At 40.6% G+C, this 23,305-nt stretch overlaps 2 protein-coding genes and 1 long non-coding RNA gene across 9 annotated transcripts in view; 2 read left to right on the top strand and 1 right to left on the bottom strand.

Moving 5' to 3' along the window:
- The window catches only part of gfra4a (GDNF family receptor alpha 4a), a 264,494-nt gene extending 244,436 nt beyond the window's left edge, over nt 1-20,058 (top strand). For all 7 annotated transcript variants that reach the window (XM_079694158.1, XM_079694159.1, XM_079694155.1 and 4 more), the window contains 2 exons: nt 13,252-13,421; nt 17,479-20,058. In XM_079694158.1, coding sequence (XP_079550284.1) covers nt 13,252-13,421; nt 17,479-17,625 — 317 coding nt within the window. In that variant the 3' untranslated portion in view covers nt 17,626-20,058. The remainder of the gene's footprint in view (nt 1-13,251; nt 13,422-17,478) is intronic.
- LOC307013451 (uncharacterized protein) lies at nt 366-3,349 on the top strand (the record flags this gene model as incomplete). The annotated part of the gene is made up of 5 exons (XM_079640850.1): nt 366-1,273; nt 1,378-1,519; nt 1,625-1,697; nt 1,914-2,711; nt 2,756-3,349. The coding sequence occupies exons 1-5, from the start codon at nt 895-897 to the stop codon at nt 3,347-3,349; spliced, it is 1,986 nt and encodes a 661-aa protein (XP_079496976.1). The 5' UTR covers nt 366-894.
- On the bottom strand, nt 13,268-21,166 carry LOC307047274. Its single transcript, XR_013810381.1, has 4 exons — nt 20,523-21,166; nt 17,461-17,666; nt 14,524-14,628; nt 13,268-13,397 (listed from the first exon to the last, which is right to left on the bottom strand). It is a non-coding gene; the product is annotated as an uncharacterized lncRNA (long non-coding RNA).
- Nucleotides 21,167-23,305: the final 2,139 nt, after the last annotated feature.

The following is a 23,305-nucleotide window of genomic DNA, read 5'->3' as shown; positions in this document are numbered from 1 at the left end:
TGATAACTTGCAGCTGGTAGGAGTAATCGAGCAGTCAATTACGGACGGTATGAATAGTCAAATAAAATATATACTTTTAAATCAGGGATCACAACAAACACAGAACATTTTGAGCAAACGGTCATAAATATGAACAAAAACACACATTAACTTTACAGTAGTATGCGAGATTAGCTGCGGACACATATATATGCTTGCGCACGCACACACACTAATGATATGTAATCGCAATCATTAAAATCTCTAGCAAACTAAAGTTATTCCCCAACCCCTTTCTCTTCTTTACTTACGGCTCATAATTCATTAATCCAGTAATTCAATAATTGTCATTTGCAGGCTGTAATCTGAAACAGAATCAAATGTAGGGGAGAGCGGGGTAATGTGGGACACCGGGTAATGTGAGACACCCGCTGTAACTAGGCAAAGAAACAAATTTGCGGTCATGTGACCATAATGTTTTCAACCCCTTCCCACCCCCCACTTGTCATGAAGGAGAACTTGGTGCTGGTTCTGTGGTAAGTATTTTTTTTCACAAAAATGTGTTTGTTGCATGTAAAAGTAAATTTTCTTACTGCGAACGTAATCAACTGTAGTATCAAAGCAAATTGATTCAGGTTGAAAAACTTATATCATACATGTTGATGAACTTCCAACATATAAAACCATGTGATTGATGCTAGTTAAAGATTAGCCTGAATTGCCTAGAGATGTTGTTTTTTCTAAAATGGTGGCTGTGGGGTAAAGTGAGACAGATGCTGTGGGGTAAAGTGAGACGCTGACTCACTTTACCCCGACATGAAGCACAAGTTAAGTTTAGTCTTATATATATTTTAGTCTAATATTACAATACATATGTTTTAATTTTAATGTCATAAACATTGTAGAAAAGTCATCATGCCAAGACGATACATCAGGACGACATCTTGGGGCCAAACACCACTCACAGAGATGGAGAGTGCAGCTGCAGAGGTCATGCAAGGAAAGAAGTCCTTAAGACAAGCAGGAAAGGAACGAAATATCGACAAGACAACCCTCCAAAGATTCATTAAGAAAATAGAGAAAGGGAGAGTTAAATCAGTAGCCTGGGGTGCAGTAGCTGAGGCAAAAAGAATACTGACAGATGAGATGGAGGAGGAGCTTGCCCAACATTTAAAACAACTGGCTGACCAGTTCCATGGCCTTGCTCCAGTTAAGTGCCGTGAACTGGCATTTGAATATGCAGACAAAAACCATATCCCTGTCCCTGCCAATTGGATGGAGAAACAATGTGCAGGTAGGCTAGGGTGCGCAAGAGATCACATGATTCTGTAGGTCAACTTAGGCCAACTGATCTTGCCACAAAGCTTATCTTATAATAACGAATTGTCCACTCTTTAGGAGTAGAGTGGTTTGGCAGCTTTCTAGCCCGTCGCCATCTCTCTGTCCGAACTCCGGAGGCAACATCCCTGGGAAGGGCTACAGCCTTCAATAAGACTACAGTGGGGGAGTTCTTTACAAATCTGGCTGTAGTGATGGACAGGTGACAGAATTAATTCTTTAGTTGCAAATGTTTTATGGAGGCTTTACCTGTAAGATTTGGTTTTGATTCTGATAAGGTTCTTCCCTTGCCTCTCTTCTTTAACAGACACACATTTCCTCCACACATGATTTACAATGTGGATGAAACAGGCGTCTTTACAGTACAAAAGCCACGGCAGGTAAGCTACTAGAGAGCAGCAGACTGATACTGAGTGGCTTGTGATAATGACCAGCTAGCTATTGGCAGAATGCTGAAACTAATGCTATTAGTAATGTTGTGAGCCTGTGAACTAGAAAAAAATGAATGGACTGCAACAAAATAAAATGTACCTTTAGACCAATAGTAGCCTACTGATTGCACATGCCATTGATTCTAAACTTTCTACTTGATTCAGGTTGTGACAGAGAAAGGGAAAAAGCAAGTTGGTTCTATCACATCAGCTGAGAGAGGAGAACTGGTGACTGTGGTGTGTGCAGTGAATGCTGCTGGGAATGCCATACCTCCCATGTTTGTCTTCCCCAGAGTTAGGTTTAAGGACGACTTCATGATAGGAGCACCTCCAGGAGCCAAAGGTGCCTCCACCAGAACAGGATGGATGAACGAAGACACCTGGCCTGAGTTCCTCGATCACTTGATAAAGCACACTAAGTGCACTCCTGACCATCCCATGCTGCTAATCCTGGATAATCTGAGAGCTCACATCTCACTCAAGGCAGTGGAGAAAGCAAAGAGTAATGGTATTGTTCTGCTCACCCTCCCACCCCACACATCCCATCGCTTGCAGCCTCTCGACGTGACGGTGTATGGCCCGTTCAAGACCCTATACAGCCGAGCTCTTGATGGGTGGATGAGATCTAACCCTGGCAAAACAGTCTCCATCTATCAGATTGCAGGATTTGTGAACGAGGCCTTCTTGTCAGCAGTGACACACGCAATATCACCTCTGGCTTCAAGTCCACTGGGATCTTCCCATATAACAGAGATATTTTCCCTGAGGAGGCGTTTGCACCATCCATGGTGTCAGACCGGCCAAACCCTGAGCTGCGGCCTGCATCCACTGGTCCATCCACTTCAGATGATCCGGATGGTCCACGGCCCGCAGATTATCCACCCCCTGCAGATGAACCACCTGCTGCAGATGCTATTCCACTCGCTGATGCTATTCCATCCACTTTGCATGGTCCACATGGATGTGCCTCGCCAGCTGTCTCACGATCTGGATATGTGTCTCCTCAGGAAATCATACCACTTCCAAAATGTCCCCCCAGAGGACAAACAAAACGAAAGTGTGTGAAGACAGCCATCTTAACAGATACTCCAGAGAAGCAAATCATAGAACAGGCTTATGAAGAGAGACAAAAGAAACTGGCAGGGAAAAAGCAAAATAGCAAAGAAAAGGGAAAACCGAAAAAGAAGGCACCCAAGAAGAAAATCATAGATAGCAGCTCGGAGGAGAGTGATGACCCTGTCCCATTTGAGGATGATTTTGAGAGCTCTGAAGATGAGAGGAGTGACCCCGGAAACAAAGATCTGTCCGTGGGTGACTTCGTCCTCGTCAACTTTGCCACAAAACACCGAAGTATACGTTATGTTGGCATGGTTGAGAAGGTTGAGGGGGACGAAATACTAACCCAATTCCTCAGAAAAACCCAGGGAAACAACAGAGAGTGGGAGAGACCCACGTTTGCTATGAAAGAAAAGGATGTGGCACATGTTCCTAAAGGTGATGTGGTGAAGAAGCTGCCTCAACCTAATAGGCCTGGAGGAACAACACGGAGAGAGCAACTCTTCACCTTTCCCTGTAACCTGCAGGGCTGGAATGTAGAGTAGGCCTTGTTTAAATATGCGGCTGATGTTCATATCATATCGTGTTCTAATCTAACTGGTTAAATGGTTAATTGAATGTTTATTAAAGCACTTTGAAATATATTATGTTGTATTTGACTTTGTTTGGAGTTACTTTGTTTAAAAAATGTGCTAAATTGACCAATCCCCATGATTATGTTGCGCATCCGACATTAGTTTTGGAATGTGTGGTTGTCAATCTATCTGTCAGGATTCTAACTGTTACAACATGTGTTGTTTTGGTAGTTTAAAAGTGGAAAAGGTAAGTGGTTCACTTTACCCCCTTGATTTCTCTAGTCTGTCTCAGTTCACCCCTTAGCTGGGGTAAAGTGAGACACAAGACCACTTTTTAAAAAACAATCATATTTTCACTGCCCTTTGTCCTGAAGACATTCTGATCATTTCCAGTGCTAGGAAACATCCTGAATTAATGGGAAATGTGTAAATTTTACTGATATATCATTTTAGCTCGCCTACAGGAGAGCAAATGTAAAAAATGTCTCACATTACCCCGCTCTCCCCTACTTGTATTTTAATTTGAGTGTTAATATGTATCGTTATTCGACACAAGTTTAATTATTTACAAGCAGGAGCTGTGAAGCAGGAGACTGGACCTTTCCTTCTCCTGGTCTACTTTTTTTCAGGAAATACAGGTGCAAAATAAACCGAAACAAAAGGAAATAATAAAACTGAAAAATAAAAAAAGTGTACCGGATCGTCCTTAAATTAAAAATAAACGTGTATTTGATGTGATTGCAAACTCAATAAGAAGATAAGCTTCCAAGGTAAAGCTACAGTATTTTTTTGAATGGATAGAAGCAGGTGAAATTCACCATCTTGGGGTTCATCCAGTTCTCAGCATAATGATCAAGTGAGAGGCAGCGAGGCCTCATTATCAAAGATGGGGAAACACAGCATAAAATCATCTGATGGAGTAGCAGCAGTTCAACACAATCTGTACATGAGGAGATTCATGAAGAACAAAGAGAATACAAACTCAATGATACTCATTAAAAGCATTATCTTCTTCTCCAGTGACAAAACTCTCCGTACAGTAAATCCCTTTTGTTAATTGAGCTCCACAAAGGGATCGCCACTTGACTTCCTCTAATGGGTTTTAATGAGTGTGATTTAAACTCGCAGTTTCACAATCCCAAACAGAGCAACAATTTCCCACCCAAAAATAATTCTGGTGTGCAAAACAAACCTTTCTATTAAACAGAAAATAATCCAAATTCATTGATAGCCCAAGAGCGTATTTCCCTGGAGGGGAGGATGTGTTTTTGCAGAAAACGGAACCTCAGATTAGGTTTACTTAAAAATTAGATCACTTAGTTCAGAGGTGTCGGGGGCCAAATCCGGCCCGCGACCTAATTTGATGTGGCCCGCAAGAGCTTGCAAAGAATATAATATACAATACAATGTGTGGTGTAATTGTTGAATATTTACTTTCAATTATTTGCTCTAAACTTCTGCTTTCAGACGTAGTTATTTAGGAAGATATTACCAGATGCAGGGACAACAATGTAATATACTGTAATACATTATTTAATATATATTAGGGATGCACCGAATATTCGGCCGCCGAAAATTATCGGCCGAAAATGGTTAAAAAGGCACCAGTTTTAGCACCGAAAAAATATCACCGAATGTCAGGGAACAGGGTTACGTTGGTAAGCTAACGTGTTGTTGTGATGACGTAATCAAAACGCGGCGACAAGCACGGCGCGCGACCATGCTCGCGGCTGGCTCACAGCCAACATGTCTGGCGCTTGGAGATATTTAAAAATATCAGAGAAAGAGGTGCGGATTGCGATTTGTAAAACGTGTTCAGCTGACATTTCTCGAGGGGGTGTAACTGTAAAGACTTTCACCACTTCGGGATTACTCCACCACTTGAAATCAAAACACCCGGACAAATATGCGGAGTAAGATCAAATCACAAGCACTGACAGCGAGAGACTGTTCAGCGCTGCCTCTCATGTGCTTGATGAGAAGAGTCTTATGGCTGATAAAGCAGAGAAGCTAATGTTCATTAAAAAGAACCTCCCACTTTTCCTTAATAAGTAGACACGGCTGGCTTATCATAAGCTTATCTAGTTCTACATGTCTACTCTATACCCACTTTCCTGAACCATTTTCATTGTGAGTTATAATTCACCATCTCAGGTTATCATTAGGGGGAGATGACAGCAGCACAGTGTTCAATATATTGTACTTTCGGTATCGAAATGATACAATGTTGTTTACATTGCTCATGAGGACAGACCACCTTATTTGCAGATTCTTGAAATTGTAATTTAATTTGTAATTGATTGTGGATTTTGTATCCAGTTTTCACTTTATGTATCTTTATATAATGTGTACTACTTTGCTTATGAGGACAGACAGCCTTATTTACAGATTCTTGAAATTGAATTGTAATTTCATTTGTAAATAGTTACATTCATGTGGATTTATCCAGTTTGCACATTTGTAAGCATGCACTTATAGGTTGCCATAATCATGTCTTTTTCCATAATCAGGTAGCTGAACAAAATTGGTAAAAAAAAATGATACATTATATATATTTATATATTTATATATATATGTATATATATTTCTATTAATCATTTTCGGCCTTTCGGCATTCGGTTTTCGGCCAACTGTTTCCTATTTTCGGTATCGGTTTCGGCAAAGAATTTCACATTCGGTGCACCCCTATTATATATTTACATATGTATATTTATATAAATTACAACCAGCCCTTTGAGTAATGCTGATTTGGCCCGGGATGAATTTGAGTTTGACACCCCTGGGTTGCAGAGAATAGCTGATTTGAGGTACCTTTACAGATCTGAACTGGGAACGAAACTGCACATCATTTCACGATGTAGCCACAGTTTGGTATTTCATTACTGTACCCTATAAGTAACTAACTGTAAGCATTTCATTTATTTTTACTTTCGCCTAGTCGTACTCCCTTGTTCCCCATGGTCTTGTTTTAAGTACTGTATTGGTTCCTTATTCATACCACAAGATGACACTCTTAATCGTGGGCTATAACATGTTACCGTTAAATGTATAAACACAACATTGCCCACCTTGTAAAATATAAATTAAAGTAAACCGACCAAATCAAAGACCTTAGACTAAGAGCAACAGACAAAATATTTGGCAACTTTAGAATCTTTGTTTCAAATAGTTCATTGCAGGACAAAGCCATTTTAAAAGCATTGCTCAATCAGAAAGTGACAACGCTTCTGTTCTTAAGGTAACAAACTGCGGATACCTCTCACAACGTACATTATCCTGTAGTGAGTTAAAGCTCCCAGGGTTTTTTCACCTCGGTTGATGGATGTGTTGTTTTCCGATGAAACTCCTCGTGTGCATCCTGCAGCCGGGACTCTCAGCTCCACTGTGCTGTGTACTGTAAGCTCCTCAGAGGCCCAGCAAAAACAAACCTCAGACTGACTGGCCTCATTTCAGTCTGAGCAAAGAAACACCGCTCGCCTCCTGTCTCAGCAAATGTCTGAGCCCAAACAGCGCAGACGTGATAATAAGGATGAACAAGTGTCTAATGGCAAAGACCAGCAGTTCGCCTCACGCTCGCGTCTCATTTGGAATCTAGTCTCATTTTCCCGGCAAAGCCACAGTCCTATTTTTTTTAGAAAGTAGTGTGCATAATGATTTGGCAAGGAGAGTTTGGATTGGAGTCAATAATTTGGAAAATGAATCCGCCCTAGGAGACATACCTGATGTTTTTCTTTCCACTGTGTTCCCCTGTGTAATCTCAATATACAGACTAAAGTGTTTTTCATTCTGCCAAAAGATTCTGCAGACCTTCGCTGACACCGGGATGATTCTGTTACACAAGCGAACGGCACCATCGTCAATTAAATAAATCCTCCTGGTGCCTTTTGGTGCTTACCTCAAACTGCGCCTGAATTCTTTATTTTGCGTGCAGAGGCCCCCCCCCCCCCGTGCCGTGGTGCCGGGGTGTGCTTGCTGAGACAGGACTTCAGATGGCCTTTGATGACTTTGTAATTTAACGTAATTTGGTTTCCTGCCTCCTAACTAATGAGGTGGACAGAGAGAATAGTGGCAGGAGAGGAATGCAGCCGTATGCTGAAAGGGGAGGAGGAAAAGTGCTGAAAAAGAATCCCCCTGTAGAGTGAGCTCAGGTTTAAAACAGCTGTCACCCTGCCTTACCTCCTCATCGCAGGGATAATAACCACATCACTATGCACAACAACAGCTCCGGACTTCTCTGAAAGCTGAGTGTGTTAGGGAAAAACAGAGAGGACACATGGAGGTGAAGCTCTTTTATTTCTGCAATTATTCCGTTTCTTTTTATGGAAGTTGAATTGCTATTATAACACGAGAAAGTGAGGGTAACCAGGGATACGGCAGGACGATGGAGCAGGAAGGAGGCGTGCACACGATGTCCTTTACAGTTGAGATTCAGGGTAACTATGAGGACGGGGAAAAAAAAAAGCCCTTAGGGAGAAAGTCAAAGAGATGCAAGATGGTGGTGCTTAAACATCCATGTCCAAACATTTACAAAGGAACTGTCACAACAGCTTACCACCGAAGGTATCAATTGGCACTTCATCTCTGCGTGACGCGGCTGTGAGGCGGGATGGAGCAGCTGGAGATGAACCCTGCGCCTCTCATCCGTCAGCCTGCCCTCCACAGAGCTAACTGCACACTGTCCCACCTGTCCTGCAGCACTAATGGCCCACAGCATCATTAGCACGCTGGTCCACAGCCCCTGCCTGCAAGGTGGGCTCAATCTGTTTTCCTCACTATTGACTCGTTGCTGTAACTTGCAAATTCCCTAATTAGCTGCAGAGCTGGCAACAAGCGAGCGGGTCGCCCTACAGCCCCCCCCCCCCATCTCCTCCATCTCTGCCTAGCTGATGCTCAGTGCTGCTCCAGTGAAGGGAGGCCAGTCAAGTCCCGGCATTGAGGCAGACATTTTGTTTGCAAAGGCAATGGTTGGATCAATTTGTTATGATCCTGTGAGAAATCAATGTTTGTGTGTCACACCCCGATACTCCAGCGAAGGCTTTGAAATCCCATCACTAATAACCACTGAGTCGCTTCTGACATTGGGGTTTTCACTTCGCTGGGAACAGATAGAATAATGGTGTGATTTTCCTTTCTAAGCACCCACATCCATCTTACAGTATAAGCTGTGGATATTAATTGATGAATCCCTCATTCATGTCTTCATTTGAGCATATTTTAATTGAAGTGACTTTCATGCAAACGTAATTGCCGCAGAGTAACCCATTAGCCGGGTGAGAATGAGTGCTTTATAGAATATTAATTCATCATGTGATCATAATTCAGTCTGGTTGTCGCAAATCCAAGAGCTGATGTCCTATGGGGTGTGTGACACTTCAGAAGACTGTACATTATGCATAGTACTGAGTGTACACACTATAATATTCCCTGCAGTCACAGCCTACTTACTGTAAGAGGCCCATTTAGGTATTCACCATGATCCTTATATCACACCATAACCGACAGCTGGAAGAGGAGACTCTGAAAAGATGACTGTCATTTGAATCCACTTTTAAAGAAAACCAAGGCAAAGTCCAGTGTGACTTTTCTTCTTTTTGGAAATTGGGGTTGAAGGGAAATAAGTGTTTTGCCACCCAGAGGATCGAGGCCTTGTCGCTTGCATCTCACACTCAGAATCATGTTTTTGATACACTTGTTTTCAGTGCTGAAAGCAGAGGAGTAGTTTCAGTCAGGTGAGGATTCACACCCGAAGCTTCGAGAGCATCTGTTTATTTATTAGAACGACTTCCAAACTTGAACATCTGCTCCTTTTTTACACCTGTGACAGAGGGAAAACATTCCTCCAGTCATGATTGCCAATACAACTGTTTCAAAAGTGCAATGTGTTCTACTGAGTGCATGTTTCAACACTAGTTTGTGTAAATACAGATGCTAACCTCCTAGCAAGTCATGGCAGCAGGAGATTGCACCCTTGTTGTTGTGGGTCATGTTGACTTTAGATAGATTTATACTTTCAACAAACACACATTTTTGCCGACTCAGCGAAGAGCCTAAAAACGCAACATTATTGTTTTGTATCTGGCTCTTTAGCTTCCAAATATTTCCACCATGTGAAGAAGCTTGTTGTTAACTTGTCCCTTGTTGCTGTGCAGGTAGTGTTTGTTAGGTTTATCAGAGCTTGCTTACTGAAAATAGAAACCTGCTGCTGTAGGAAAACCAGCTAATGAAGAATTGGAAAACAAAACCATTTCCTTTTCAAGCGGCTGCAATTAATATTGGATGTGATGACTGTTTTCAGTGTGAATGAAGATCCCCATATAAACCTTATAGTAGCCCTATCATGCTAAGCGGTTGACCAATCAGAGCAGATCATATGTTTAATCTGACTGAAACAAGGTGTATTAGAAAGTACACTGCTTGAATGAATGACATTTTAAACTAAACCCCTATACATGAGCTTGACGGTACTTTAAGAAGTAAAAAAAAAAAATACATTCTCTTGAAAAGACACCTTTGAAAACGTTTCCTTTTCTCAACGCCACATATTTCTCTCCTTGTGCAGTGAATTAATAATTGGTGAGACATATACATATGGTGGATCCCCCCTGTTGTACTGCGTGCACATTTCCTTTGAGCCTAACCACCTCCCTGACACCAGCATCCGTCACACGCTCGGATAGTTTCAAACTGTAACGTGACGGTAGAGTTTGAATTAAATCCGCTCTAGGAAATGTTTTGATCTGACAGCAGAACGACGGGTTGTGATTGTGTGGAAAGTTGCAGGTAGCAGCAGCCGAAGATGACAGGACTTTTATTTTGGGAGCTTTTGTTCAACATAATCGTTCACTGGTGTTCGCTGAATGGCAAATCAAAATATATTCCACATCGCTTTTCTTTGATAACGAGATGTTTAGACTCAGCTGCAGCTAGTGGAGTTTGTGTTTGTCGATAATGATTTGCTAGGTTGGACGATACTTTTAACACCCTTAACCAGGAGTGACAGCCATAGAGCGTCTAACTTTATTCCTACTGCTGCATGCATGGGTTTTATCATGCTGTCAATCATAGAGGAGCAGTGCACAATGACAGCTCGTCTCAAGTGTCTTCCTCTCAAGTGTTAAAAATAGAGTGGCTTGCTCTGAAATCAAATGTATGTTAAAATCCATAATGTGACCCAGACTGTTCAAGGAATTAGCAAAGTGCACTAGGATATAATTCCCTTTGTACTTTATTAAATGTGAAGCTGAATACGGGCCATCTACGGGCACCTAAACCGAGGACCCCAAATCTTCTGTGACTTAGAGCTATAAAGGAATGGAAGTCATTGTCAAACTACCTCGCTGAAATAGAGCCCAGAGCCTCTTTCAAAAAGAGATTGAAGGGCCATCTACTAATGACCATGTACCCTTTGTGAGCCGTGAACCCGAATGTAATGTTACCTCATGCTTTGTACTGGTGGGTTTCTTGTGCACTCATCCTTGGCTGAGATTGATATTGAAAGTGGATGACATTGTTGATGATATTGATGATGTTGTTTATGATGACAGGACTTATGTCTTGAATGTTTTTGTATTATTGTTGTATTGTTTTAAGTGTCGGACCACAGGAAGAGTAGCTTTTGTCAAGAGCAAAAGCTACTGGGGATCCTAAATAAACATAAACATACGGATGCAGCCTCAGTGTTGAAAACTGGCAGGAATATCAGTTCAGTCAGACAACTCACGTGTTTCTTAATATGTTTATTAGAAGCAGCATATAGTTTGAGTTTGGCGTGTAGGCTCGGGCCTCATCGCTCCACAGATTTACAAAGAACATTGAGTGATGATTAGATAACTATCCCCGAGCCTACAGGTGGAAGCTGGGGGGGGGGGGGGGAGCAGCAGCAATCTCAATCTTCAATCTCAATCTTTATTTATTTATATAGCACATTTAAAACAACCTTCAGTTGACCAAAGTGCTGTACAGGCAATAACTACAATATTAAATAACACAATGGGAGTATAATAATGAAACAATAATTAAAAACATGAAACACAGCAGCAGGAACAGGAACGTAGAAATAGCAAGTGAACACAGCAGTGGCAGCAGCAGCGAGGCAGAGGCAGGAAGACCTGGCGGCTTAAATAGAGCGGCATGTTTAGGACAATGTGTTTGGTTGGTTGTAAGAGGGACGAGGTGCGTCACGTGTTAATGTATGAACTGCCTGAACTAGCTCGCAGGCTTCGCCCCATATATAAATCATAGCGGCCTGTGGTGTTCTTGCTACCTTCAGATATTTAGGTAAGCCAACCAGCAAAGCGCTCACTGCTCTTCTTTTATATTATGATCAGAGACTCCCTTTTGTCATTAATTGAATTAGCATTATATCTGACTAACAGCAGTTCATGCCTCTGAGATTTCTGTAATTAAAACCAAAGCTGCCACCACCGCTGCAGATGACTTGGGACTAAAGTACTCTTCAATTTGGCTAAACGGACTTTCCCATCGTACATTTTATACATTTGAAACTGAATTACTTTTCTAACAACACTCTTGTGTAATGGCAGGGGTTGACAGTTAAGTTAGAATAACTTATTTAAACTTATTCCCCGGGCATATGAATAACGGTAACGCTTTACATTAAGGTACACAAATTAACCATCAACTAGTGGTTAATTAACTTGCATATTAGCAGTATATTGGCTCTTTATTAGTCATTATAAAATGCTTATTAATGCCTTATTCTACATGACCATATTCTACAAGTAATAAGCCATTTGTGACAAGTTTTTCCTCAATAACCCTCTAATTAGTGCTTATTCATTGCAAGTAAGGAAGATGTTGTACATGAGTTTTGGTCTTAATATGCTCTGCGGCCTAATAAGGCAGCAGTAGCACAAGAATAGTTATTCTCCCATAATAACACTTAACAAATATGATCTATTCTTATGTAACAAGACATGGAACTACAAGTGTTAATTGTGTTTAATTAACTCAAAATTAGATATTTCTACCTAAGAATATGTTCCCTATTTTAAAGTGAAGTCTTGTTCATAACCAATGAACTAGTAGTTTGACTCTAATTAGGCTGCTCATATTTGTTAAGTGTTATTATGGGAGAATTACTATTCGTGTGTTACTGCTGCCTTATTAGGCCCTTATTGAGCAGAGCATATTAAGACCAAAACTCATGTACAACAACTTCCTTACGTGCAATGAATAAGCACTAATTAGAGGGTTATTGAGAAAAAAAACTCTCAACTAATGGCTTATTACTTGTAGAATATGGTCATGTAGAATAAGGCATTAATAAGTGTTTTATAATGACTAATAAAGGGCCAATATACTGCTAATATGCATGTTAATTAGCAACTAGTTGATGGTTACAGTCATGTGTGTACCTTAATATAAAGTGTTACCTGAATAACATAAGTTACACATTTTCCTACACTGTCGACCCATAAAGCCAAGATGTATCCAGAAGGCTGCTCCACTCCTGTTTCAGGGACAGCTGTATTTTTCTTGGAATATGACGCATCCCTTATTAGGAGAAGAAAAAATTACACGGTTAAATGTTAATGTTGGGTAAACTTTCTTGTCTGTTTCTGTTCCACTTGGTGACATTGGCAACAGTTATTCTATGTAAAATGAAATTCATTAATTTATTCAGCAGCCTGATGACTCACCCTGAGAGGTTGAGTTGTTCTCCACGCCATGACCACTTTATGATTACAGTCCTCCAGTACATAATTATATAGTGACCAATCACATTGCAAAGAGACGTGTAGAATACAAAATAATGGGGAAACTAGGTGTGGGAGCTGCTGTGAAAATGGGCACAGAGTTTCCCATTCGGCCCCTTTCCACTCAACGTCTCCGCTGCTCTTGTGTTTCAGAAAACTCCATCGTGGCCTTTGGGAACGTATCTGATGAAAGAACGGGCGCCGCTCGGCCCGCGATGCCAAGTCCCGCGACGGACAGCCACAGCCCCAACATGGCCACCACCGCCCAGGGCGTCTCCATGGAAACAGAGCAGAACATCCTGAGAGCACAGATACCGACTCAGGTGAGACGAGATGGAAATGTGATGTGCAAACTTTCCCAAACACAGAGATGGAGACGGACTCAGAAGTGGGTCACACCGCTGCAGATGACTTGGGGCGTTTGTTTTAGTCGGCAGGGAGCAGCAGACGGGTGGGATTCACACTCTGGTCGGTCACATGACAATCTGAGTAAAGAGAACTGAGGGTATTTTAAGATAATTATCTGTAGGATGCTTGCATTATGTAATTCCACCTTAAATGTAGTCACATCTGCAAGCCAGGCTAAATAAGATTAATTATATTACATCACGTAGGCGCAAGGATTTCACAAAAACAACCTCAAAGTGGATAAGGGATAAGCCTGCAGAATAGCTCACAGCATCAAACGTTTTAATGATGCATTTTGGTCCAATTTGCATCATCGTTAGGTCTTAATGTTTGAAAAGTGACAAGCACACCTATGGTTAATCATAAGGCTCACTATTAGGCAAACAAGCTCTATAAACAAGCTCTTGGTCAGATCAGCATAGTAAGACATATTTGATATCTATTGGTTTTATCTGGTTAAATTCAATATTTTAGAAAACCCCAGGTGATAACACATCTTGAAACCATTGAAACATCAAACTATAAAAAAAAAAACTATGTTGGCCTGGAGTGAGTGTCCTATTTCCTCATTTACAATCCAAACCTCATTACCATTAAAAAGAAGTGCGCTCCGTCAATGAACTACTTTTTTATGAGAAAAAATTCCCAGGATGCAATGTGTTGTCTTTTCTGCCAATATGACAGGCCTACAAATGATAATTAAGTGACTCCACACTTGTTAGTCACGACAGAAAATAATGATCCATGAGTTTCCTAAATGTCAATTGTTCCCTAATTAGGATTCAAGTAATTAAGATTTTGAGGACCAAATTGATTCTTGGAGAGTTAAACAAAGAACAAGACAATCCATTATTAGATGGTTGTCCTCTTGTACAAAAACACTCACTTATATTGTGACAAGACAAATTAAATAGTATTTTCTCAACAGCAAAATTCACTAGAAGCAATGTATGAGTCCAAATGTAAATAAGAGAGAGACATGTTGGTGCAGATGTTTCTATGCTCTCCACTGCTCACCATACACTCAGTGCCTATTGAGTGTTTATCAGCAGAGCTTTTCAGATGAAGGAAGCGTTGAAGATTGGATGTAACTTTATTGATCCCGGCGCGGTCATTACATCTCTGCAGCAGTAAAATAATTCAGCGAGAAGCAGAAAAACAAACAACATAATGAGAATAAAAGACAATTTAAACAAGATGAGAAACGGGATGTAAACAAACGTGTTATATAAGCTGGTGATATTGATGGTTTAATCACGTCGGCTAGACTTTACTGAAGAGGAAAACACTGAATAAACACTTTACTGTCTCATATTCAAAACCGCTTTATCAACAGTCTAAACAGGTTCTGTAAACATAAATAATACGATGAAGTTATACAGTAAACGATTAAACTCTGTTTCACATTCATTTTAAAGTGGACAGCTTGTATTGCATCAAGCACACACACAGTTTCAAATTTCAATAATTAGGAGACATTTATAAATAATACAATTTACTTGAGGCTAAGGAAATGGGCTCCACGCATTTGGCTCCTAATGTGATCTCCTCCCTCCTAAAAAGGCTGTAGCAAACATAATTGACAGTCCGCCAACCGATATTAATAAACTTCACAAGCTAAATGTATAACTAGGCCATTTACTTATTTCCAGAGGGAAAGCTGAAGAAAAAGGGCCACAAATTAAAATGATATATTTTCGCCTCGGGTGCTTTGAACTACTCGTCCCACGCTTTATTGTTGATCTCCCTCTGATTGCATTAGACTTAATATTACGCTACAGAGATGGAGCGGGGAGGAAAACTCTGTTGGACACGGACGTTTTGTCACCTGACGTGTGTCAAGTCCGGATCAAGTGAGGTGTCGACACCAGTCAGAGTTAATTTAACCGCTAAATGATCTCTGGACTGATGCCTTGGGGGCATATCATCGCTCATACAACTCTTTAACCAACATCCTGTCACATTTAAATGTCTGTCTCTGATAAATCCACATTTGATTCAACACAGGAAATGCTGATTTTATTCAAATCTGGCTTGTCGACAGAAGCAGAATTAAAAGTTCCCGTTAGCCGGTAATTACCGGACTACGACCGGCAAATCTAAATCTCTCCGGTCAAAGTGTCCGTTCAAAAATAATTTCCGTTTAGCGCAATACCAAATCAGTTGCGCAATTTGCGCCACTTATGTGACAAACACAAGAGTATGTGACAGACAAGAATAGTCAATTCTAATGTCTAACACTTAATATGGAGAAAGAGATGTCCTGTATGGGTTGATTGTGCGTTGATCTGTTGGTAATGCCTCGGGGTTCCGGTGGGCATGTAAACAAATGCATAATGCTGCGCTATACTTTGCGGCCTCACCCGGTTGCATAGCAACGCTTATTGTTTAGGTGTCTTTTAATAAGCAGGTAGTCATATCATTAGCTAGAACTAGCTGGATCTGATCGATATGGACATACACGCGAGTGAAGTCTAATCTGACAGGAGAGAGATCAGCTGCTGCTGACGAGTCGACACAGCTCTGCATGATCACATGCAGCGGTGAGCGGACAAAACACACACTTCAGGTTAGAATATCACACGTAGCTATTTTAATTAGGCTACCTCTCAAACTACTGTAACTAGTTATAGATATGTTTAGTTTTACTGTCGGGTCACTCATTACTGGTCCGCGAGCTGCTACTGACGGGCTGTCAGGAGAGGGAGAGAGCGCTCCGTGTATTATTCCCGTGTTATTAAATTACTGTTCACTTTTGAATAGTTAATCTACTATAATTAGTTTGTTTAATATCGAATCATATCAATTTGTTTTAAAGCTCAATAAATAACAAAGGAGACCTTTGACCGGCACTTTTGTCATTTAGTCCGGAAGATTTAAACTTTAACGGACATGTTGACCGGCGAACAAATATTCTAACGGGAACTCTGGGCAAGATAACTTCAGTGTTAGTGATAGACTTGAGGTTTAAACTTTATTTATTTATTATCTTATTTATCAGTGTTTTAAAATTGACATTTTCAGTCTTTCATAATACTATACTTTATATTTATATGTTTGTAAGTAATGATATTTTCATGGTAATGTTTTTCAAACCCTTTAGTATGTCAAATGAAAATAAATCCTAAAATTGTCAAAGTATAGTGTTTAAAAAAAGTCATAGTATGTTATAAAAAGTCAGAATAATAGTGTTGCAAAAGTAATAGTATGTCGTAAAAAAAAATCATATAGTGTGTCGTAAAAAAAGTGATAGTACGTTTGTCATAAAAAATAAAATCAGCTTATAGTATGTTGCAAAAGTGTCATATTATAATAGGTCATACAAAAAAATGTAAAAAGCTAGTATAGTATGTCATAAAAATGTGTGTACGAGTATCCCCTTAAAGGTTTGTTGTGCAGAGGTAAAAAAGTGAAGTAAAAAAAGTATCGTAAATGTTGTCTAAATCTAGATGGAGCTGACCTGGCACTCCTCGTTGTAGGCCATCTTTTAAATGACTCTCGTATCATGTCATAACAAATCTTTAAAATAAGTTATGGTAAAACCTGACAAACTATGTCAACACGTTCAAAAAGGTAAAGTAGAAGTATATGAATGATTCCTTAAGAAGGACTTCAAACCTAACAAAACGTTGTAATTGAATTGATAAGTTATAAACAGGGGCATATGAATAAAAGAAGAGGAGAAAGTACAGCAGGCTCTGATGGGACTCAGAGGTTCTCTCAAAGAACAATCTGGGGATATAGCCGACTGATGGAAGAGTTATTTTCTGAATATGTTTGGAATGTATCTCCCGCTGTGAAATTGCAAAGTCCTCTCCGTGGTCTTGTTTTTTCAACCGTGGATATGTTCAAATGCAGCCGTTATGCGCACATATCTGCTCGTAAAACACGTCCTCTGAGATGAGTTCCCTGGTACTGACATCTCATTTTTCATTTTACCTAAATAAATGATACCTGTGTGTTTTCTTCCAGGTAAACGAGAACGACAGATTGTGGGGTGACGAGGGGGACTCCACCCTCCCCTCCCCCGGCCTGCTGGACCGCGGAGCCGAGCCCCTCCGCCTCTCCCTGCTGCTGGGCCTCGGCTGGCTGCTCACGCTGCTGCTCTCCGACCAATAGGAGGCCTCGCTCACCTGGCCTCCACGGACAAAACTACAGACCTGGGGGGGGATAGGGGGAGAGGGTGATGTGAGAGAGAGAAAGAGCCATTTCTATGTGTCAAACGATGATGATGGGGGGGGGGGGAGGGTCGACTCACCCGCCCCTCACTAAAATCACACTTAATCTCTTTTTGTGAATCATGACTCAGCAGATGTGTTGTGCAGCCCACCTCCCTCAGAAGACAACCGACAAAAGGGGAGGGACCAGGAAGTACACGCCTCATTTCCTGCTTCATGCCTGCCCAAAAGCAAACTGTACCACATGACTTCACACATGCAGACTCTGGGAGGGGGGGGAGGGGGGGGGGGGCTCAGGAGGTGTACAGAGAAGAGACACTGAAGATGCAGTGCTGGAAAACTCTTAAAATATAAAAAAAAAAAATTCTATTCAATTTCTTTGTCCCTGAACATTCCTTGATGTAAAAGAAAAATATTAAATGTTAAGACTTTTGTCTCAGATGAACTGTGATGAAGTGTTACACGGGATGTTAAGGTGGCTGTGTGTCCGTCCACATGCAGCACTCTGCTCTTTATTTGAATGTCACGTTTTTCTTCTAATCCTTTTGTTACCCAGATTGTTGGATGGAAGCACAAAGTATGTATAGATATAATCGCGACAAATCACAAAGAAAGTCTCTGACTGTTGTGGTTTGAGTTCATCTCCAAATAAAGATATATATATATATACAGATACATTTAAATTGAACACAAATAAGATAAAGAACATTTCCCAAAGTCTGTGTTTTTGTCAAACAAGGACCTACATTACATATTAGCCTTTAACTTGTACTGTAATTTTATTTGAGAAAGCTATAAATCATTTTGTATGAGTAGATGTCACGTTTCGCACTCAGTGGTCCCCCACTTTGGACGGGGACTCTTCATATATTCATACATGCAGCTTTAAGTGTGACGCCCTGACAAACATTTGGGGTTGTTTATCATTCAGAAATGTAAAAAGAAAAAAATGTGGTTTTGGTGTTGCAACAAGAGATGGAAACAAGTTTATATTTTTTAACTGTACGTGGACTTTGCCGCAGAGAAAACAGATATCTATCAACAAGTTTGTGACCAATCATGCTTTGGCGTTGTGAGAGGGGGCTGCTGGGAAAACAGACGCTGTGGATCGTGACGCATGAACGGATGCATCTGTCTTTGGAGAGACTTGTGAGATGCGAGCACTGACCCGCGTTGTCTCGCTACTTGCCCGGGACTCTTAGCTCAACGTGGGACGCCGGAGCATTTACAATATGTGCTGTTGAAGTTCTGCTTTGTAGAGCAGACGTGTCTAGGAAAAAGTGTTGAGACCGAGAGACAGAGGATGGTTTACGCTCTTAACAAGGAATGTGTCATCTCGAATACTGCCATTGAATTGAGTTATCTGAAGATACAGCCGTTTGTTTCACTGCGTTATTAAAAGACACAAACATATGCTGATTTTAACACCCGGTTCCTCCGAGCTATAAGCAGACCTGATGAAAATGACACATTCTAGTTCAAGTTCACAAAAGAACCTTGTGATATTGTCATAGCAGCACAACACGTGTTGGATTTCGCCTGCCAAGTTCTACAGGAAGAGGAGAGACTGTTAAATCCTCCTCACCATGTCCATGCTATTTTGAAATGAGCCCCCAAATGTGATTTAACAGCCTGGCCTAAAGGGGCCGTTTGGTCGGATAGCACAAGTACCTTCTCTCCCCTCAGAGTAGATTCCGGTTTGATTTGCCCAGGTTCTGAGATATTGCTCTCTGATTTTGCTGCTGCCATCAAAATACAATAAAGATGTTCTAGTGATGTTTTAACACCAAGCTCTGACGCATCTGCTCAGTACACACGACATGTTTCATCTTTCTCTTCTTTTGCATCTAAACTCAACAAGTTTCCTATTTTTCTGAAATGATTAGCCTAAAAAATACATGTAAATAGTTCAACTATTAACAAATGTACTAGCCAGTTCAAAACACTGCACTGTATGTTGGCCACTTAGAAACACATTATCACCTTAAAGTTGTTAAAGGACTGTAAAAAGTGGTCAATTTACAAATCTAAGATCAATGTTAACTTTACACTTAAGGGAAATATCAGCTAAATGCTCCACTCTGTTCACCAGCTGGTGGCTAACGTGGAGTTGGTCATTTTATCAGAGGGAAAAGACACTAATGAGATGGTTGAGGGTGAATAAAAGGGAATTTGATGCTGGTAAAGAAAAACAACAGTTTAAAAGACACTTAAAGCGCCCTTAGCTGAGGGGGAACTACAGAATCAGGTTGCTTCCTTACTACGAGTGTCTTAGGCCTTAAGACATGACCTGGTAAGCAGTCTTAGACATGCCGCAAAATCTTGTTTGAAAAGCCAACTTATTATATTAGCAATTCATTAGCTAGCACAGGGGTTCCCAAAGGGGGGGGGGGGGGGGTTCATGAGATGATAAAACATTTTTAAAAGTTTTAATTTTTTTTAAATTATTATTATTTGTATTATTATTAATAATAACGTGTGCATAGACATTTTTCAGGGGCGGACTGGCCATCTGTAGAATGTCCCCGCAGCGAGGCTCCCCCCGTTGACAATTCAATAACACCCCCCCCCCCCCCTCCCCCTCCCCCCACCTGTCACTGGTGAGCACTGTTAAATGCGCCCTCAAGTGAGGAATCAATATGTGACAATCGTGTCAGGAAAGACTCCTTTTCTTTACTTCAAATCATTTCAAACCACAGAAGTAGACCCTACTACGGGTGGCAGCATAACAAAAAAGAAGCCAGATATCTCCGAACCTGGGCACATAAACAAACACACAAAAATATCCATAAATGCAGTTCTTGGCTTTCTGTCAGTAAGACGTGTGTGAGCGGTAACCTGTAGTTTCACAAGGCTTCTGTCTCTTATCATGATGTGACACCAGCCGAGCTCTCTCGCCTCGGTTTATCAGTCCTCCGGCGTCCTGTCCTCTGGAGCCGTGAGGTGACTGACCAATCAGCTGCTCTGCACCCAACAATCCCTGATGACACGTGTCACTTCCTGCAAATAAAGAAGACACTGTAAACGGAGATGAATTTTGACCAGTTCTCTAGCGCACAGGGGATATACTTTTTCACCCTCCTTTAAACCTTTGGTCTCCTGAGAATATGCGACTCTTGACCCCCTCCAGGTTTATCTCAGTCAGCATCACCTCTCTGTACTTCAGAGGAACTACGTGCCCTTTTCTTCCCTCTGGCAGCGCCCCTGGCTTCGAGTCAAATATCCATGACACACAAGGCAGGATTTGTAAAGATGTTATAGTATAGTGTATATACTACACAGTGTATACCATATATATGATGTCTATAACATTGAAACCTTGGGTAATAATAAAAGGGATTATATCCAAAGTTTTGCTTTTGATATGTCAGAGAGAAAATCGCTGAGAGGCTGGTTCTGACAACTTTACGAAGCACAACTTTGAGCATCAGAAACTTTAATAAATGAGACCCCTGGTGTCAACAAACCCGGACCAAGTGTGTGTTTCTTTAACCTACCGTATACCTCGAGGCTATGGCACGAGGGTAAACAGTGAGGCAGTCGAGGAAGACCTAGACGCTGGAAAATAGCTGGAGGAGGAGCACAATAAAGTGCCGAGTATGAACCACAACAACATTTTAATTGTATAGTAATTTACAGGCACAAATATTTGTCAAAAGCAAAGGAGAAAAAAATCATTCAGATCCTCCTTCTTAAGTAAAAGTAGAAATGCTACACTCTTAAAGAACAGCATTGAGAGACATACTCAAGTAAGAATAATGATCAGAAAGAGGAAATGCAGAACACAATCTGAAATTATTATTATTCAATTATTAAAATATTTTAAAGGAGCAGCAGAAAATCTTCACTTTTGTGAAGCCAGAACTGTGAATTGTTTTAGAAAAAAACACTTAAACAATGAGCAAAATGACTCTTATTAATCTTCTGTCAAGCCACTTATTGATTGAGGAACTTAAATATAATGTGTGCTGGCTGACTACATCAAGGCATCATATTTTGAAGTTCTTCCAAAGTGTTGTGTCAAATCTTAATTTACAAGGTGACCAAAAACTAAAACTGTTTGAAATAAAAAGTACAATATTTCCATGGGAACTGGAAGTTTAGTCCGAGTGGAGTAAAGTCTGAAGTGACACAGAAACAAAATACTCCAATTACAAGTATTTGAAAAAATAAATGTACTTAAATACTGTCCAGCACTTTTTAAAAGTACCTTAAAGTGCAATTTAAAGAAAAACACTGCATAATCAGCCCCCCACTGTGCTGTGTGTCCAGACCGTCACGCTGCCCCTCAGAGCGGCTCCAGCTGTGCCAGATGTGCGTTTCATATGTGTCTGTAATGGATGCCAGTCTCCATGTTTTGGGTCAACAGCTAAGTGGGACAGATTCCTGCTGTCCCACATACTGTAGCTGCTGCAGGATGATGAATGGCCAGAACCCTGACCAGTGACAGGAAGCTGGGAACAGTGTGACATGTGAAACTTTTATTTATATATATATATAACAGGGTTCCTTAATTGGCCTGTGGCATTTTTAGATCCCCAAATTATTCCCTCCATTATTTAAATTTAACAAATCAGGACAGATGCAGCACCAAATGAACAATATAGATACTAAAAATGTATTTTGATAAAATAAATGAAGAAGTACTTAAAAAAAGTAAAAAATAACCTCTTGCATCTTTAAACAGTCTCACTCTCATTTACATTTAAATGTTAGGAATAAATTACTGAAGTGATTTTGTGCTTCTATGTTGTTTGGGTGCATTCAGGTCAATAATGTGTGTAAAACAGCTATATTTGAGGTTATGGATGATCGCGAAACAAAAGGCTTTTTTTAATCTTGTATATACGGTATTATATTAATGAATGTAACAGATATGAGCAAACCCGATCTAACTAGAGAAGTATCTGGGATCAAGAGACGCAAACGTTTTCTTTACTTAAAGGTGACCTATCATGCAAAATGCACTTTTGTACATCTTTTATACATGAATATGTGTCCCCGGTATTCCGGGGAACTCACCAAGTGTCAGAAAACACAACCCTCTCTATTTTCCTCCATACCCAAATCTCTTAAAAAGGGGCTGCAATGGATCTGATACAGACTAATCCAGATTTGAACACTTCTGTGACGTCACAGAAGTGGCGCTACGGCTATTGGGCCAACTCTACCAATCAGGAGGAGACAGCCACGGAAATTGCCGTTGGAAAGCGCTGGAGACGCTGTAGTACATATGCCAGGCCTGTAGATGGTGCTGTTCTCACAGAATCAGCCCATGCAACGACAGTGTTAAATTGAGCGAAATGAGGAATGGCTAAAATGCATGATCTGTTTGGTACTTTGAAAAATAAAAAGTATAAATATGCCTTATATAGGTTATATATTATTCAAATATAGCATGATAGGTCCACTTTAACAAGAAATTGAAGTAGACATGAAAGATGCTCACTAATAATATATGAGATCATCAGTACAATTATTTGTGGTTCTGCAGGGTCCTTTAAGGCCTCCTCTACCTTAGACTACATTATTAAAGGAAATATATCATATCAAACAAACAAGACCTTGGCTGTCTCCAGTAAAGATCCTGCTCCAGTCCTCAAGACAACACAATCTGTTTT

This window comes from Notothenia rossii (genome assembly GCF_949606895.1).
Source record: "Notothenia rossii genome assembly, chromosome: 7".
NCBI lineage: Eukaryota > Metazoa > Chordata > Actinopteri > Perciformes > Nototheniidae > Notothenia > Notothenia rossii.
The sequence above is the reverse complement of the archived record's forward strand: the minus strand, read 5'-3'. Positions and strand labels throughout refer to the sequence as shown.